The sequence below is a fragment of the Dissoconium aciculare genome (genome assembly GCF_010015565.1).
Source record: "Dissoconium aciculare CBS 342.82 unplaced genomic scaffold K489scaffold_5, whole genome shotgun sequence".
Classification (NCBI taxonomy): domain Eukaryota; kingdom Fungi; phylum Ascomycota; class Dothideomycetes; order Mycosphaerellales; family Dissoconiaceae; genus Dissoconium; species Dissoconium aciculare.
In genome coordinates, this window is record NW_022984955.1 from 215,217 (window position 1) to 233,233 (window position 18,017).

At 53.6% G+C, this 18,017-nt stretch overlaps 4 protein-coding genes across 4 annotated transcripts; 2 read left to right on the forward strand and 2 right to left on the reverse strand.

The window, feature by feature from the left end:
* Positions 1-446: 446 nt before the first annotated feature.
* K489DRAFT_317713 (uncharacterized protein) lies at positions 447-3,848 on the reverse strand (the record flags this gene model as incomplete). The annotated part of the gene is made up of 1 exon (XM_033601258.1): positions 447-3,848. One exon carries the CDS (start codon positions 3,846-3,848, stop codon positions 447-449), a length of 3,402 nt encoding a protein of 1,133 aa, XP_033460350.1.
* A 1,985-nt stretch (positions 3,849-5,833) lies between these two features.
* Positions 5,834-8,603, forward strand: K489DRAFT_388160 (nitrate reductase NiaD; the record flags this gene model as incomplete). Its single annotated transcript, XM_033606393.1, has 2 exons — positions 5,834-7,598; positions 7,657-8,603. The coding sequence occupies 2 exons, from the start codon at positions 5,834-5,836 to the stop codon at positions 8,601-8,603; spliced, it is 2,712 nt and encodes a 903-aa protein (XP_033460351.1).
* A 499-nt stretch (positions 8,604-9,102) lies between these two features.
* On the forward strand, positions 9,103-12,651 carry K489DRAFT_317743 (DUF663-domain-containing protein; the record flags this gene model as incomplete). The annotated part of the gene is made up of 2 exons (XM_033601259.1): positions 9,103-10,615; positions 10,655-12,651. 2 exons carry the CDS (start codon positions 9,103-9,105, stop codon positions 12,649-12,651), a joined length of 3,510 nt encoding a protein of 1,169 aa, XP_033460352.1.
* K489DRAFT_379303 (uncharacterized protein) lies at positions 12,586-17,820 on the reverse strand. Its single transcript, XM_033604615.1, has one exon. The coding sequence runs from the start codon at positions 17,720-17,722 to the stop codon at positions 12,920-12,922; it is 4,803 nt and encodes a 1,600-aa protein (XP_033460353.1). The 5' UTR covers positions 17,723-17,820; the 3' UTR covers positions 12,586-12,919.
* Between the last annotated feature and the right edge of the window lie 197 nt (positions 17,821-18,017).

The following is an 18,017-nucleotide window of genomic DNA, read 5'->3' on the forward strand; positions in this document are numbered from 1 at the left end:
TACTGTAATGAAAGAGACCGTGGGCGAGAAGGAGAGAAGAAGGAGGAGAAGAGGAACCACCTCGAAACAGCAACTCCCTTCCCGCAGCCCGCTGCGACACTCCATCCATTTCTGTTCCTTCCTACTGCACCAATCTCCACAACACAGGCCGTTGCTCCATCTAATTCTGCACTTCCGTATGCAGGAATCCGAGACCGAGCTGCGATTGCTGGGCTTTGCACGAGAACTTCTCGTTTGTCAATCCCAAGATAGAATGGAGGGAAGTAAAAGAGAAGCGTATTGGGAAATCTTCACACGTTGATATATCCTAAACATTTCCGAAGAAAAACGCCTCTCTGCCCAGATCAGATCATTGAATCCCAACTCCAATCTAGTTGAAAAAAAGGGAAGAGTAACAAACCCAGTATCGACGTCAACATCCAACAGAGTGCGGTCATTCCGCACCCTCACCAATCCAGCCCTCCACCGCCCTTCCCGCTCTCCCCGCCCGCCAGGATCGCCTTCGCCTTCGCCGGCGCGCCCAATCCCCCCGGCAGGTGGCTCTGCGCGGAGCTCATGAGCACGCCCTTCCGGCCCTTCATGTTGAACTTCCGGTCCAGCTGCTCAAAGTCCTTCGCGACGACGCCCTCGGTCTCGCTCTCGCGGACCATCCACTTGCTCGTGCCGAGGACCGAGTCCAGCTCCTCGATCGGCGGGAGCTTGACGTAGACGAGGCCGTCCTCGCGCGCCTCGACGGGGAAGGTCGCGATGTTGACGGTCTCGTCGTTGGAGCATTTCCCGGCCGCTTCCTTGCCGTCGGCGCCGGACGGGCTGGTCTCGCCGGCGTTCGGGCCGGACAGCGTGTAGTTGCGTTTGTGCAGCGGACAGCTGATCCAGAGGCTGTCGGTCTTGTAGTCGTCGCCGATCAGCCCGTCGCTGAGCACGAAGGCGCGTTTGTGCGGGCACATCTGCTGCGTCGCGTAGTAGCGGCCCTTGACCTTGAACAGCGCGAGTTGGGTGTCGCCGCGTTTGACGGCGAGGGAGGAGCCGGTGGCCGCGTCGACGAATTGGTCGATGCGCGCCATCGGTTGCCAGGTGAGTGCTGTCCATTGTGTGCCGCGGAAGTCGACGGTGGCGGAGTCCTTGGGCCAGTGGACGGGACGTTTCTGGAGCCGCTCGACGACCTTTTCCGTCCCGTCGAGGTTGTCGCTGGTGTTGCCGAATTGTTCAAAGACTTTGAGGCGTTCGGGATCTGCGAGGGCTTCGGTCCATTCGCAGAAGAAGGTGCCGACGAGCTCCTCCATTTGCTTTTCGAGCTCGGCGCAGATGCCCAGTTTGTCTTCCAGGATGACTTCTTTGAGGTATTTGATCCCGCCGGGGAGGTTCTCGACCCAACGTGCCGTGCGCTGGAGTTTGTCTGCTGTGCGGATGTAGAACATGATGAAGCGGTCCAGGATCGGGATGACTTCATCTGGGGGCACATCCTTGGCGAGGAGGTCACAGTGACGGGGGTTGGCACCGCCATTACCCGCCACGAATACGTTGAAGCCCTTGTCCGTCGCGATCAGACCGAAGTCTTTGCTCTGTGCTTCGGCACATTCACGCACGCAGCCCGAGACACCGCCCTTGAACTTGTGTGGCGCGCGGATACTCTTGTAGCGCTCCTCCAGGCGGACGGCCATGCCGACGGAATCACCAATGCCATAGCGGCACCACGTGGTCCCTACGCAGGATTTGACCGTTCGGAGCGATTTGCCGTATGCATGGCCGGACTCCATGCCGCCGTCAATGAGTTCTTGCCAGATGCGTGGAAGATCTTGCTTCTTCGCGCCGAACAGGTCGATACGTTGACCACCCGTGATCTTGCAGTAGAGGTCGTATTTCTTGGCCACCGTTCCCAGAACAATGAGCTTGTCGGCCGTGATTTCGCCACCAGACACTCGTGGCACGACGGAGAATGTACCGTTGCGTTGAATGTTGGCGAGGAACCGATCGTTGGTGTCGGTGAGACCACGTCTTGAGCCGTCAAGAAGATGCTTGTTGAATAATGATGCCAAGATAGATCCGATCGCAGGCTTGCACACTTCGCAACCGGCGGAGTTGATGTCCTTGCCGCATGTGCTCATGATGGTTTCGAAAGATTGCAATTTCCGGACGTAAACAATATTGAACAGATCTGCACGAGAGTATTCGAAGTGAGGGCACAGGTGGTTCTTGACTTCTTGCCCGAGGCTCGCCATGGTCTTCTTGAAGATGGTCTCGACGAGTGGCATGCACCCACCGCATCCAGTCCCGGCTTTGGTGCAGGATTTGACGTCGCCGATTGATTTGCATGTGCCATCTTTGAGTCCGTTGACCACATCGCCTTTGGTAACGTTGTGACATGAGCAGATCTGGGTGTCATCGTCGAGGTCGTCGGCATCATCATCCCCGCTGTGCTTGCCGACAATAAACTCCGATGGAGGCACCTCGAGGGGCTTTCGCTTGATCACCATGGGTACCAGCTTGACGTAGTCTTTGGTGTCTCCGATCATCATGCCACCCAAGAGGTACTTGCCATCCATCGTGAAGATATACTTTTTGTAAATTTGCTGAAATGGGTCTCTGTACGTCAAGGCCTTGACTTTTGAAATTGCCGAAGCGTCAGGAGTTGCCGTCGTCGTCTTGACCTCTTCGGTTAGTTTTTTGCCGCTGTCTTGTCGTTTCATGGGGAGGTCCTTAGGTCCGTCACGATCAGCGAAGAAGTCTCCGAAACTGGCGACTTCCACGCCTAGCAGCTTCAGTTTCGTGCTGAGGTCCGGCCGTTTGAATGCACGAGGCGAGTGAGCTTTGGCTTGGGTGAGATTGAATGCTAGAACATCAGCCATCTCAATGCCTGGCGCAATCAAGCCAAAGGTTTGGTTCTCCCAGCTGGCACATTCACCAATGGCGTAGACATCTGGTGCTGAGGTGGCGAGATCGTCCCCGACAATGATGCCACCACCACGCTCCGTACACGTTATTCCCGACTTTTTCGCCAGTTCATCGCGTGCACGGATACCAATGGCAAAGCAAATCGCCGAACATTCCATAACTTCCCCGTCTTCGAAGGTGACGCCGGTCATATTGTTTTCCGCGTCTGTGTTGATTTTGCCGACTCGCTTTTGGAGGAGGACCTCAAGGCCGAGCGCTCGTACTTGTTCTACGACCATGTTTCCTGCATCCATATCCAGTTGTCGGCTGAGGACCCATTTGTTGCGCTCGATGAGTTTGACTTTGCTGAATTCTTCGAGATCCATCATGGCCTTGGCAGCTTCGAGACCGAGGAGACCACCTCCGACGACGGCGCCGACTTTGCCTTTTTGCGTTGACGAATACTTTATTAACCTTTGCAGGTCATCGATTGTGCGGTAGACGAAGACGCCATTCGCATCATGTCCAGGTGTGTGTTTTGGGAGGATGGCATCAGATCCGGTGGCCAAGACGAGTACATCGTACGGCACGGTCTCACCCGTTTTTGTCTCGATCGTTTTCTTCTCGGTGTCGATGGATGTGACGAGAGTGTTGAGGTGATATGATAGGGAGCCGGTTGGCATGGATGCATACCATGATTCAGGGTTGAGGTAAAGATTCTCCACTTGACGATGTTGGAAGAAGCTGGTCAAGCCGACGCGGTTGTATGCAAGGTGCGGCTCCTCGCCGATGACAATAACATCCCATTCTCTTCTCTTCGCATCTAATTTCATGAGCTTTTCGATGAATGCAATACCGACCATACCAAGGCCGACCACCACCAATCGCTTCTGTTTTGGTGCATCTGGAATGTCTCTGATTGAATTCACTGATTCGATCTGGGTTTCGAGACCCTCGATTTGGGTTTCGGTCGCCATCTCCAAGTTGTCACTCATCCTGGGATCTGGACGAGCGACTGAGGTAGGGAGAGGGATGATGTGAAGGAGAGGGAGACGTGCTGGAACAGGAGTAGAAAGGAAATATCGCGGAGTCAAACCTTCTTCTACTATACCCACGACAGCATATGCCGAGCGGCTCGAGACCGACCTACCTTGTAATCATGTTGCTCTCATTTCCGCTACGACATGCCAATTCCGCCGCCGCCGCTGCAGCAAGGCATTGAACGTGGTGGAGTCGAGATCGCACCATGACCGATTACTAGCCGTTAGCCACTGAAACTCGCCGGCCCACGGAGAAGGTCCAGGAGATCTGGCAGATGACAGGCTACTGCATTCGATGATCTCGACGTGATGTTGCGAACCACCCACATGGCGGCCGATGGGCAAAAACACGCGAGAGACGATAAGATGAAGATGTTCTGTCCAATGGTGGAGGAGTGAATAGTAACAAGCGCGCCTATCTCCGAGGGCTGCAGGCACGATAAGGACTTTTTGGTGCGCCCCACCACCACAACCATCGGCCAGGAATAAACAGAATTAGGGAGGATTTCTGGTGGGGGCGTTCTCATGGGCTGATACAGAACGATAAGGCCGCCGTATTACATACACCACAGTACTGGGCATTCTTTTGACATACCTCCCTACAACACAACACCACCTCGTCCTCAGTGGCGTTGATCGGACAGGAAACGTTGGTCTCGTCTATCTCCAACGACGATCCTTCCATTCATCATTCTGGGCTGAATCCTTCCGTGATACTGTACATGGAAACTACGAGTATCCCATTGTTTCCTTTTCCTCGCTATATTGATCACAACTGAATGCAGTTGACGTCGGTGATCAGTTTCGCCTTCCAATCCCATAGAGATAAATCTGTTCTCGGGTTAAGTGGATACTCGCTACATTCGGAGGCAGGTAGCAAGACATCCACGGATCATTTGTTGATTTCGGTCCGCGGGCGTTGCGGAACATGACTAATCATGGGGACGATTCCACCACGGATAGTTCCGCGGAAAGCGGCCGAGGAGAAACCTCACTTCACGCCATGGTCTTTGCTTCACTCTTTGTAATAACTTGCCATCATAGCCTTGCCGTCGCAGCCGCAAGTCCCAATGCATGAGAGAAATTGGAATTTCATCGCGCAGATTGAGCAATATATTGCGAAGAAGGCATCAATATCCGCACGAGCCGTAGTGAGACATTAATATTTTTGAACGATCATCGCATTGCTGATGTCAAGATCTTCAATATGTCGGCCTCCACCACGCGGCGATGAACGCCTTCGTCCAAGGGTTGCGCGATAGTCAGCTCCGCCTAGGCCAGATTTGTCCACACACCAAAGATTATGCACCACGAAAAAGCCAAAGATAAGCCGTCCACGCTATTTCGACTTTGCCTCACTTTCTAGACTCCCACACGTCGGAAAGGGTTTCCACTGCTCAGAACCCAATTTCCAAAATGTCGCGAGATGTTCCAATTCCGTGATGTAATCGACATGGCCAGCTGGGCACGGAGTGATCGTTCCTCCGAGACTATTTTCCGCGGCCATCGGCGGAATCGGCCATCTGCGCTGAGACGTTGCTCACAGCGAACTAGGATCGGCGTCTCGCCTCCTCAATCGACAAGTCCTCGAAACATGCCTCGAAATGTGTGGCCAGTATGTCCCGAGAAATGTTGTGTCTGCCAGGTACCGGCAAGTATGCTTTGAGCCTTGTTGCGTAATCCCACCATTGTGACACTGGTGTTGTCAAACGTCTTAACCTGCCAGAAATCTATCCCTCTCATTGACTCTGTCGTCACGCATTTACGTTTTGACGACAACCTGAACCTTTCAAGCTTTCTCTCATATTTCCTGCGTGACTATTGAGCGGGCTTGTCTTCTCTTGTATCACTACATCACTTGCGTGCTTGAGTGAAACCTAGCACTCCACGTACACACCTAGATAATGTCTTCGGTTTCTAAGATGGTAAAGGAGCTACCGATCCGCAAGGACTCCGTCAGACTAGATCTGCCGCCAACGCCGCCTTTGACAAGTGAAAGCTCTTCAGATGAAGTCGATGCGAGCAGTGCTTCGTCTTTCACCGACACTCCGAATCCCCCGAAGGTAGACTTTCCCCTACCACCGCCTACGACAATACCCACACAAGTCCTCAAAGAAGATTCCAAAACTCCAGATGGATGGCTGGCCCGAGATCCACGATTAATACGACTGACCGGCGTCCATCCCTTCAACGTCGAAGCGCCGCTATCTGCCCTGTATGACGAGGGCTTCCTCACAAGTCCGGAGTTGTTCTACGTCCGAAATCATGGGCATGTCCCTCGAGTAGAGGATCATGAGATTCCTGATTGGGAATTCACTGTCGAGGGAATGGTCGAACAACCTCTCAAGTTGACCCTGCGTGAACTCATCGAGGAATACGAGCAACACACCTACCCTGTCACACTTGTCTGTGCAGGTAATCGGCGGAAGGAACAGAATATCGTCCGCAAAACGAAAGGATTCTCGTGGGGTGCTGCTGGTGTGTCGACAGCTCTCTGGACTGGCGCCATCCTAGGCGATGTCCTCAGAAAGGCGAAACCTTTACGAGGCGCCAAATATGTCTGCATGGAAGGCGCCGACAAATTACCCAATGGATTTTACGGCACATCAGTCAAGCTGAACTGGGCCTTGGATCCCAACAGAGGCATGATGCTCGCACATAGAATGAACGGTGATGTTCTTCGTCCGGACCATGGCAAGCCTCTTCGCGTCATCATTCCGGGCCAGATCGGCGGCCGCAGTGTCAAATGGCTCAAGAAGCTGATTGTCACAGCCGAGCCAAGCGACAACTGGTATCACATCTACGACAACCGAGTCCTTCCGACGATGGTCTCTCCTGAGGAATCTGCCGCCAAGAAGGAATGGTGGACCGATGAGCGGTATGCCATCTACGACCTCAGCACCAATTCAGCAATCGCATATCCTGCCCATGATGAAAAAGTAAGCCTCACAAGTGATGATTCAACGAAGACATACAACGTCCGAGGATACGCTTACGGCGGTGGTGGACGTCGGGTGACTCGCGTCGAAGTCTCTCTCGACAAAGGCGTGACATGGATCTTGTCGGACATCGATTACGCTGAAGACCGGTATCGGGACGCTGTTCCTCAAAATCTTTACGGCGGTGCTGTCGATTTCGGATGGCGGGAAGCCTCATTCTGCTGGTGCTTCTGGAATGTGAAAATTCCTGTCGCGGATCTAGCCAAAGCACAGGACGTTCTTGTTCGAGCAATGGACGAGAGCATGAACCTTCAACCTCGAGACATGTATTGGAGTGTGCTCGGTATGATGAACAATCCTTGGTACCGCATTGTTGTCAAGAATGAGGGCGGTGTCTTACAATTTGAGCATCCTACGCAGCCTGCTCTGATGCCAGGAGGTTGGATGGAGCGGGTCAAGAAGGCGGGTGGCGACCTGACGAACGGGTTTTGGGGCGAACAGACTGGTGGTGAAATCGCGACAAAACCCGTGTTGGAAGAAATCAAGGAGGTCAAGATGACTAAAGATGGCGTCAATCGGATGATTACTCTTGAAGAGCTTCGTGCACATGACAAGGAAGACGAGCCATGGTTCGTTGTTCGGAACGAGGTTTACGATGGAACAGCCTTCTTGGAAGGGCATCCAGGCGGCGCTTCGAGTATTATCAATGCTGCTGCACTGGACTCCACGGACGAGTTCATGGCTATTCGTGAGTCGCAGCCGAGCGAAAATGTATACGAGGAACTTTCAGACTGACAACCTCACAGACAGTGAGAATGCCAAAGCTATGATGCCTTCATACCATATTGGCACTCTTGACGATGCTGCCATTGCTGCTCTAGCGAGCGGAGACGCTGTCGAGACCGCAGATGCTCCTCCGCGACCTATCTTCCTCGATCCCAAAAACTGGCGCAAATCCATCCTCCATGCGAAGAAGGTAATTTCACATGACACTCGCATCTTCACCTTCAAGCTCGACTACGACGACCAAGCGCTCGGCCTGCCCACCGGCCAACATCTCATGATCCGCCTGCGCGATCCCGTCACCCGAGAAGCTATCATTCGCAGTTACACGCCTCTGTCTGAGACTTCGAAACGCGGCTACCTTGATGTACTCATCAAAGTCTATTTCGACACTCCCGGCTACGCCGGCGGCAAGATGACGAAAGCCCTCGATTCCATCCCCGTCGGCCACCCTCTCGACCTCAAGGGTCCCATCGGCAAATTCGAATACCTCGGACAGGGCCGCTACACCCTCAACGGCGTCCCCAACTTCTCTCCCGATCCCACATCCCTCGTCCCCTCCGTCGCGCCGCTTAAGACTTTGTACATGATCTGCGGCGGCAGCGGCATCACGCCAATCTTCCAAGTCCTACGCGCCGTACTCACCAATCCCTCCGACCACGTCCGCTGCGTCGTCATCGACGGCAATCGCCTCGTCACGGACATCTTGTGTCGGGAAGAACTCGACGGGTACGCACGCGATTACGCCAATCGCTGCGAGTTGCTATATCTCCTGACTCAGCCAGCGGACGATTGGACGGGCTTGCGGGGACGTATCGCAGCGCCCTTACTCAAGGAGCGTGCGGCAAGGGAGAAGCATGCGGGTGGAGAAGCGATGGTGCTGGTCTGTGGGCCGGAGCCGATGGAGAAGACGGTGAGGGAGGCACTGTTCGAGGGAGGATGGAAGGCGGAGGAGATTATTTTCTTCTGATGGTGTTCAATCGAGACATGTTGTGTGTCCGGACTTCGTGAATGTTTTTTTAGAAGCCGGGATGGTGCATTTTAATAGGCGTTTGGGGGCATAGATGGCGTTCGCTGTGGTTCGGCGTTAAAAAATGACCTTCAGCGAGATTGTGAAGGCGGCATCGAATTGGGACAATGTTGGTTTTAGATTGAAATGAACGATCTTCATCTTTGTATCCGAATTTCATTCACCCATTGCTAATGTCCATACACACCCACATAGATCTCCAGGTGATTCATGAGTGACGAGCATTCCCGCATCATTCTCCGCCCTCAAACATATGGGATCCGATAAGGCGGCCGATCCCGCCGATAGCACGTGCACGAATTACCCGATTGGGACTCACGCGACATTAGCTAAGCTCATTTTTCTCTGTCCGCTAAATTTTGGTTTGCCATCATCGCCGGGTCGAATATTGCTACGATTTCGGTGACAGCCTGCACGTCCTGTGCAAAGTCCCACCACAATGGCAGGCGAAGATCAAACCCACCGGCCGCATCGGACTTCGAAGACAAAGAAGAAGCACGACGCGAGTCAACCTAACCCCAAAGCTTTTGCATTCGCAGCGCCTGGAAGGCTTCAGAAGCAGGCCGCTCGCAGTCACGATGTCAAGGAAAAGCGTCTACATGTACCGCTGGTCGACCGACTTCCTGAGGAGGCGCCTCCGTTGGTAGTCGGTGTTGTTGGACCGCCCGGTGTTGGCAAAACTACCCTGATCAAGAGTTTGGTGAGGAAATATACGAGACAAACCATCACACAGCCGACCGGTCCAATCACAATTGTCACGAGTAAGAGGAGGCGTTTGACCTTCGTGGAAAATCCAAGTGAGAGTCTGGCATCGGCGATTGACCTCGCAAAGGTGGTGGACATCGTCCTGCTCATGATCGACGGCAATTACGGCTTCGAAATGGAGACGATGGAGTTCCTCTCAGTGTTGAGTAGCACGGGTATGCCGGGAAATATATTTGGTATCTTGACACACCTCGATCTTTTCCGCAAGCAGGAGACACTCAAGGCACAGAAGAAGCGACTGAAGCACCGGTTCTGGTCCGAACTATACCAAGGTGCCAAGCTCTTCTACCTCTCGGGTGTGATCAACGGCCGATACCCGGATCGTGAAGTCCTCAACCTCTCGCGCTTTCTCAGTGTCATGAAGAATCCCCGTCCGCTGGTCTGGCGCAATTCACATCCTTACGCATTGGCTGATCGAATGCTCGACATCACACCACCGACCACGGTTGAAGCTGACGAGAAGTGCGATCGCACGATTGCGCTATACGGATATCTGCGCGGCACAAATTTCCCTTCTCACGATGCTCGTGTACACATCCCTGGCATTGGTGATTTAAAGGTCGATCGAGTGGAGGCCCTTCCGGACCCTTGCCCCACACCACACTTTGAACAGGCGAAAGAGAAAGCTGAGGGAACAAAGAAGAGGAGACGGCTAGGGGAAAAGCAAAAGATCATATATGCACCTATGAGCGATGTAGGCGGTGTACTGGTGGACAAGGATGCTGTATACATCGACATCAAGAGCAATAACTTTGATGCAGATGACAGCGACGAAGATCGCGGACTCGGCGAACAGATGGTCGTTGGTCTGCAGGCTGAGCGGAAATTACTTGGAGAGGATGACCAGGGTATCGCTTTGTTCAATCGAGGAGAGAAATTGAGAGAGGTCGCCGACGATGATGAAGCCCAAAACACGGGCCGCAAGGATCGTCGGAAACCATCGGTCATGGAAAGGGACGAGGACGACGAAGTTGAGGATGATGAGGATGAGGGGTTTGCGAGTGGCGATACCGATGACGAAGCGGATCTCGAGGCCCTGCAGCAAGCACCCTCAAATCTGCGCAAGAAACCGAAAGATCAGGATCAGCAGGTCGAAGGTGACATTGCGTTCGCAGACTCTGACAGCGATCTCGGGTCGATATCCTCCGTTTCCGATCAAGATCTGGAGGAAGATCCTGACGAGGAAGGTTCCGGCGACGAAGAACTTGATCTCGACGGAGACGAAGACGAATTCGACGACGATGATGATGACGATGACGAGCTGCGATGGAAATCAAATCTGGCAGATCGTGCCTTGGCACTACATCGTCGAAAGCAACCATACCGCGTTGCGGAACTCGCCAAGATGATGTACAACAATATGCTCTCCACGGCGGATGTCGTGAAGAAATGGCGAGGCGAAGACGATGAAGATGGAGAGGCTGATGAGAAGCCCGAAGAAGACGATTTCTTCCAAAGGAGAAAGATCACCAATGACGAAGATGACGATCGCATGATTCCTGAACTCGATTACACTGAACTCGAAAGCAAGTGGCAAGACGATGACATGATCGAGTCCTTGCGAGCGCGATTCGCATCAACTCGGGTCAGCGGTGCCAATGCTGAAGAGCTCGGGAGCGATGATGACTCTTTTGGTGATGAGGATGGGGAGGGAGGCGATGATGACGAAGGAGATGGTGAATTTGAAGATCTCGAAACTGGTGAAAAGAATGTGCCCAAAGCAGATGCTGCAGATGAAATCGAGGCAGAGCGTGATGCAAACGCACGCAAAAAGGAAGAACTGAAATTGCGGTTCGAAGAAGAGGATCGCGAGGGTTTCTTGAACCCCAAGAATACCAATCGCGAAGCCAACGGAGCCAGCACAGAGCAGGAGTACGGTGAGGATGAATGGTACGATGCCCAGAAAGCTCTTCTTCAAAAGCAACAGGATATCAACCGCCGCGAGTTTGAGGATCTGGATGACCTATCGCGTGTTCGTGCGGAAGGACATCGCGCGGGCACTTATGCGCGCATCATCCTTTCCAATGTGCCATGCGAGTTCACCGAGAATTTCGACGCACGATTTCCACTTCTCATTGGTGGTCTTCAGCCTACAGAGGAGCGAATGGGATTCGTCCAAGTACGCATCAAGCGGCATCGATGGCACAAGAAGATTCTCAAGACAAACGATCCCTTGATTTTCTCGCTTGGGTGGCGGAGATTCCAGACCACCCCTGTCTACAGCATCAGCGACTCCCGAACGCGCAACCGCATGCTCAAGTACACCCCTGAGCACATGCACTGTTTTGGAACGTTCTATGGGCCGCTGGCTGCACCCAACACTGGCTTCTGTTGCGTGCAGAGCCTTTCAAACAAGAACCCCGGCTTCCGTCTCGCCGCGACAGGTGTCGTGCTCAACGTCGACGAGAGCACCGAAATCGTCAAAAAGCTCAAACTCACCGGGCACCCTTACAAGATCTTCAAGAACACCGCTTTCATCAAAGACATGTTCGGCTCCGCCCTCGAAATCGCCAAATTCGAAGGCGCCAGCATCAAGACCGTCTCCGGCGTCCGCGGCCAGATCAAGAAAGCCCTGTCGAAGCCCGAAGGCTGTTTCCGCGCAACTTTCGAAGACAAAATCCTCATGAGCGACATCGTCTTCCTGCGCGCCTGGTTCCCCGTCCGGCCCCACCGCTTCTACAACCCGGTCACAAACCTCCTCGTCGCCGGCGATGGCGCTCAGGGAGATGCCTGGACCGGCATGCGGCTGACCGGCCAGGTCCGCGCGGACCAAAACCTGCCCACGCCGAAGCTGAAGAACAGCGCTTACCGCCCGATTGAGCGCCAAGAGCGCCATTTCAACCCCCTGCGCGTCCCGCGCAAACTCCAGGCCGAGCTACCGTACAAATCGCAAATCGTCCGGATGAAACCGCAGCGGCCGGGCAAGGAGACGTACGTCCAGAAACGCGCGGTGGTCGTCGGCGGCGAGGAGAAGGCTGCGCGTAGGCTCATGGCGCAGGTCATGACTATCCGGAAGGCGAAGGTTGAGAAGCGCAGGGCCAAACAGGAGGAACGCAAGCAGGGTTATCGGGATAAGGTCAAGGAGAATATGGAGAAGAGGACGGAGCGGGAGAAGAAGGAGCGGGACGAGTTTTGGAAGAGAGAGGGGAAGAAGAGGAAGGGGTGGAATCAGGATGGTGGGGAGGGCGGTGGTGCTGGCGGTGGTAAGAGGAGGAGAACGTAGAAGATTTTTATGCTGTGTAGAGATAGATTGGGGAGAAATGCCGATTTCACCTTACTGGGATGATCACAAAAGTATTCCAGTATTCGAGAATTGTAGAAATGTGATAGTAATACAAACCCGCTAAGCTACACAAAAACGCGCTATACATATATCTAAAACATAACAACGATCGTGGTGTTGGTGATGGTGGCCAAGATGGCGTTTCAGTAGTAGTAATACAATCGTTACACCCATGTCGTGGTTGTTTCCTCTAAAACCTGCCCCGTTTCTAAAACGCATAAGGTCCAGGGTTTGGACGAATATATCCATCTTCGTCCCCGAAATCATCATCCTCCCTTCTCAACTGCCTCTGCCACTCGTCGTTCAATTTTGGCATGCACTGCACCGCGTAAAGCGTCCGTGGGGCGTTCTGGCGAATCTGTCTCAGACGGCCGACGTATCGCGCGAGATTGACTCCTTTCACCATGAGATGGGGCGCTTCGAGATATTGCGTGCCGACGGACTCCGCGCGACGCAAGGTGAGCAGGGCGCGGCTCAGGCAGATGAAGGTCTGGTATTGCGGCATGAGGTGGTCGACGCGGATGTAGCGCGCTCGGATGTGTTGCAAGCCGGTGCGGAGTTCGTGATCGTCGGGGACCGGCCAATATTCATCCAGCCAGCCTGGGAAGTTTGGGATCAGGAAGCGCTCGGTGAGTTGGAAGGCCAGCAGAGTGTAGGGCGGGGTTCCGGAGCAGAGGTATCGGATGAAGACGTTCCAGGTCATGTTGTCGAGGCTGTAGCCTTCGGAGATGAGGCTTGTTACGAGGTTGATGGCGTCCGCGATGCGGCCGGAGTCGACGAGGGTCTTCATGTAGAAGAGGGCGGGGCGGCTGAGCATGAGGCGACGACCGCCCTGGATGGTCTGGGCTACGGAGCCTGACTTTCCAGGTTTTTGATGTGGTTGGGAAGAGTGCAGTGTCGACTCGGCGGAAGAGGTCGTGCGGTTCGCCTCGCCCCTTCGAGATGCGAAAGGTCGTAGAACGGGCAGCGTGACGGGCGCGACCATGCGGTCGGCTTGCTCTTTGGCAAGTTCCCAGCAAGACTCGACCTCCTTGTGCTGGCGCAACCTGTTCAAAGCGCGCATCAAATATGCAAGGATCTCGTTTGGAGGGTCCACACCTTGAGCGAGATATCGAGCGAACAACTGCCTCGCGGCTTCGAGACTCCTCTCGGCTCCGTAGACCTTGAGGATGTGGTCGAAGTGCTGCCTGGCCAGGAGTGCTTCAGCTCTGACATCGTGCCTGTTTTTGCTAAAAGAATAACCGTCTGCAAAAGGTAGCAAATCCGCCGTGTCCTGCACTGAGTCCACCACGAACTCCTCAGCCTCCTGCACTTCGGCTAACCGTATTTGCCTCCTCGACTCTGTCACCCGCTCCACTAACTGCTCCCACTGCTCCAGCGTGAAGGGTCCAAAGACTTCGCCGCCCGGCGGCTTTGCTTCGGTGGACTCTTCGACTACGGAGTTGGCCTGAGAATGGCTGTCTTCCGCTTCTTGTTTTGTCCTGTCCGAGAGACCGCCATCTGACTTATCAGCAGTATCAGATCGAACGTTCGCTGGCACTTCCGCAGCGTCATTCAGTTGCGTCTTTGCGACCGCATCATCAGCCGAATCGGACTGGGCATCTGCCAACGAATGTTCACCAGTCGCGGAGTGAACTTCGGCTGACGGTTCATCGGCGGAAATGGGTTGAGTGTTTTCTGGGTGTTCGCTGACCGGCTCGGGCGGATCTTCTGTCTCGATCTCCTCTCCGGATGCAGGTCGATCAGACGATTCATCGACGCCATCGGACGGCTCTTTAGGGGGCCATATCGTGCGCGCTTCAGAATCACTCAGACGGAACATTTCCTCAGCTACCGGTCGACTACGCTCAAAAGGCACAGCTGGTCCATTGCCTTTCCATGTCTTCGGAGCACTCAAACCTGCAGCTTTCAGCTCGAGTTGTGTCCGCGCCTCGAGGTAGATCTGTTCAATCGTCTTGTCAGACCTGACATTCGTCCGCTGCAGGTGAGTGTGCATCCAGACGACCTCTCTAAACCTCTCGCGGATGAGATATGCCTTCATCACGATGGACCAGCTTATGGAAGTCGGCATGAAGCCTTCCCTAGGCATGAGATAGCGGAGCATGCCGAAGGCGAGCCCTTCATTGTTGGTACCGCATAGTGCGTAAATGAGGGCGGCGTAAGTATGGTCGGAGAGAGCAACTCCCGACTTTTTCATCTCCTTGTAGACTGAAACTGCGCCGCTGAGGTCGCGAGCTTGGCCCAAAGACATGATAACGAGATTGAAATTCTGCGTGTGGGAACCTTTCACTTCGCCCTTCAGACCATCCGCCACGGAAGCATACAGAATCTCCTTGGCTTCTTCTATGCGATAATTTTCGAGTAGTGCAAGAATCTCACTTCCGATCAAATGGGTCGTCCGCTTCATGCCGGTGAGCTCGTCGTGTTGTTTGAGCAGGGCTCGAACGTTATCCACGTCGCCTCGCCGAGCGAGCATGTTGCAAATAACGTGAAATACATGCGCAGTGGGTGCGAGCTTCGGATCTTCCTCAGAGGCTTGATGCATCAACTGCAGAGCCTTGAATGCCTTCGTGATGTCGTCTGCGCGGGCATAGGTATGAATCAGAGCTGTCCAGCAGAACCGATTTGGCGTAGAATTGAATGGCTGAGCTAGATGTACGAGCCGCTGGAAGGCCTCCTCCGCGCGCGTCACATTGCCGGATCGAACATACGGCTGCACGAGAAGCCACATCGATGGTCCCCAAGACGATATGTGAGGATATTCCCGCATGAAAGCATTGAAATACTCGTTGACCAAGTCAGGCTTTTCCATCTCTGCGTAATGCCTGATGATCGCTTTGAAGGCTTCACGAGAGAATTTCGTGTGGAAGCGTAGCCAATCGTCGATGACGATGGCCAGAGGCAGATGATTGTCTTCACTCCGAGCGGAGCTTTTTTCCCATCGAATCGAGCGGCCCAGAAGAGGGTATAGGAGACTCTCGGGGGGGTGTGCTGTAGGCGATTTCCGATATGACAGGTAGAACTTGGCCAAGATCTCATATACCTCAGGGTCGTCTCTCTTCTCTGAGAGAGAAAGCAGGCTTGCCATTGTCCTTTCGGCAAACGAAGTTCCCACGACGGCAGGACTGACAGAGAAGATGTAATCAAGCAAATCGGTCACGAATTTCTTGGCTGCAATGATGCGCTGATCCTGCCAATAATACGCCGTTCGTCGCCCACGATAAGAACTGGTTTTTTTATCAAGCTGAGGATCGTCCGCCTTGAGATAGAAGCCTTTACTCAATAGTCGTATGCTTACTTCTGTTGCAACGAACTGACACAGCGAGCTTGCGAATGACTTTCGTTCGCCGTCAAGGTCTTGATGGTTTTCATTCTGAGTATTCTGCATCTCAGCATCCACACTTGAGACACCTGAGTTTCGAACCCATTCCTTGACACTCAGAATCTTATTCCTGTCTTCGTCGGTCAAGCTTCCTCCGAGGCAGTGGAACAACTGACCTTGCAGCTTTTCGTTATCAGCGGGAGGACCAAGTGCCAAGGCCTCAGTGTGGATATGGAAGGCCAAATCCCAGTCATTGTCTTCAAATGCCAGTCTGAAAGCTTCCGAGTGCAGTTGCGGCTTGACAGGGAATGCTTCAAACATCGCATCATGCAAGGGCCTCAGAGGTTGCTCCTGTCTTCTAAATACCACTAGAGCGTTCTCGAATGTTTTATGACTTCGCTCAGTCGTCGGGGCACTATTCCAGACGGATATGAAGTGAGCATCAGCCTCAGTCCGTTTGTGTTCTTTCAACCAATTGAGAAGTGCGTCGGTCAATAACGACACGGTCGGAGAGGGCTTTGCTGGGGACTGCAACCTGTTGTATACTCCCATGGCTGCTTCGAGAGCGTTTCCTTCTGGCAGGACATCGTCTTCGGCCAATCTCAATCCAGGCTTGCGAGAAACAATGCGCCGAAGGTCTCTCATGGTGGCGACATCTTCCCCTGGCCACGTTGTCTGATCGTCAATTTCGATCGGAGTCTTGAGTATCATTTCCGGTTCCTCGGCCGCAAGCGGAGATTCTCCAGCACCTTCTGCTTCCGTTCGACCTGTATCAAAGTCGCGCATGTCGTTGGCGAGTGCCTCAGTCATACTTATTGGCTGCTCTGTCCACCCCTGCCCTCTCCTGCGAACGTTCTTTTTCTCTTTCTTTTTCTTGTCTTTTTTCCCTCTCGACGACGGAAGAGAATCAAAATCTATGCCGGCAAACGCATCCTCCTCCTCTCCTTCTGCGCTCCCAATACTAGCCTCGTCTCTTAAGGCCTCTCTATCTTGCGACACCTCCGTCGTCGAGACTTGCGCCTGTTTCTGCTTCGACTCTAGGAAGGAATCCAACTCGGTTCCCGGAAACGCATCTCCCGGGTCATCCGCGTCACCAATTCCATCCGGCATTTCCTGCAACAAATCACGTTCGCGGCTATCTTCGATGTCCTTCTTTGACTTTTGGAAGAATGCGTCCTGCTCTCGCTTGTTCTCGTCCACAACATTACGGTCTTTCTCTTTCTCTCCATTCTCATCCACGATTCTCTCTTTTGATGGGGAAGTCTTGGATGCATAGCCCCTCGCAGCTTGCAGGCGACCCTCATGGGGCCGACGGACACCTCGATGATCCCATCGGTCACGCGTTGGTCCGACGGGACTTGTCGATGAGTGGACGCGATTCAGATATGCAAGTGCTTGAGGGGGATACAGGAATTCCAAAAAGAGTCCCGGTTCAGTATTTGGGCACGTGATGAATGATTGAGCTCGCGATTTACCCCTTCGCTGTGAGTAGGGAGTGTTCGAACTTGGGCTGGACACCGGGCTTTTTTCTGCGAGTGCGAAAGGCGGTAATTCGAAGTGGTTCGCGCCATGGTGGTGCCAGAAAGTCGAATGCAGCATGCGCTTGCTACCGAGAGCTCGTTGGACGCATCGACGAGATTCGGGCTGTCGAACTCCGGCGTTGAGACATGATGTCGCTCGCTCTATCATGCCCCCGAAACACCACGAGCATTACTGTGTAGTCTTTATTAGGAGATGGTGATAAATCAATGATTCGGCGATGCGTTCGAAGGAGCAATGAGGCGAAATGGAAAAGTGTGAATAGCAACGCCCCAGAAGCTCTCATGCTGGTCATTGATCTCAGGACTTTTCTGGGAGCACGGGGACAATCCCCTTTGGGCCAAGCGGCGATCGTCCATCGGCAGCGAACGATGTTCGGGATGAATATTGAATCGAGATCAGTGTTCATTTCAGTATTCTATCCCTTTCATTGCATATTCAATAG

What these genes read in the sequence shown, in the direction of transcription:
- K489DRAFT_379303 (XM_033604615.1), bottom strand. Translation starts at nt 17,722, where the DNA reads ATGATAGAGCGAGCGACATCATGTCTCAACGCCGGAGTTCGACAGCCC.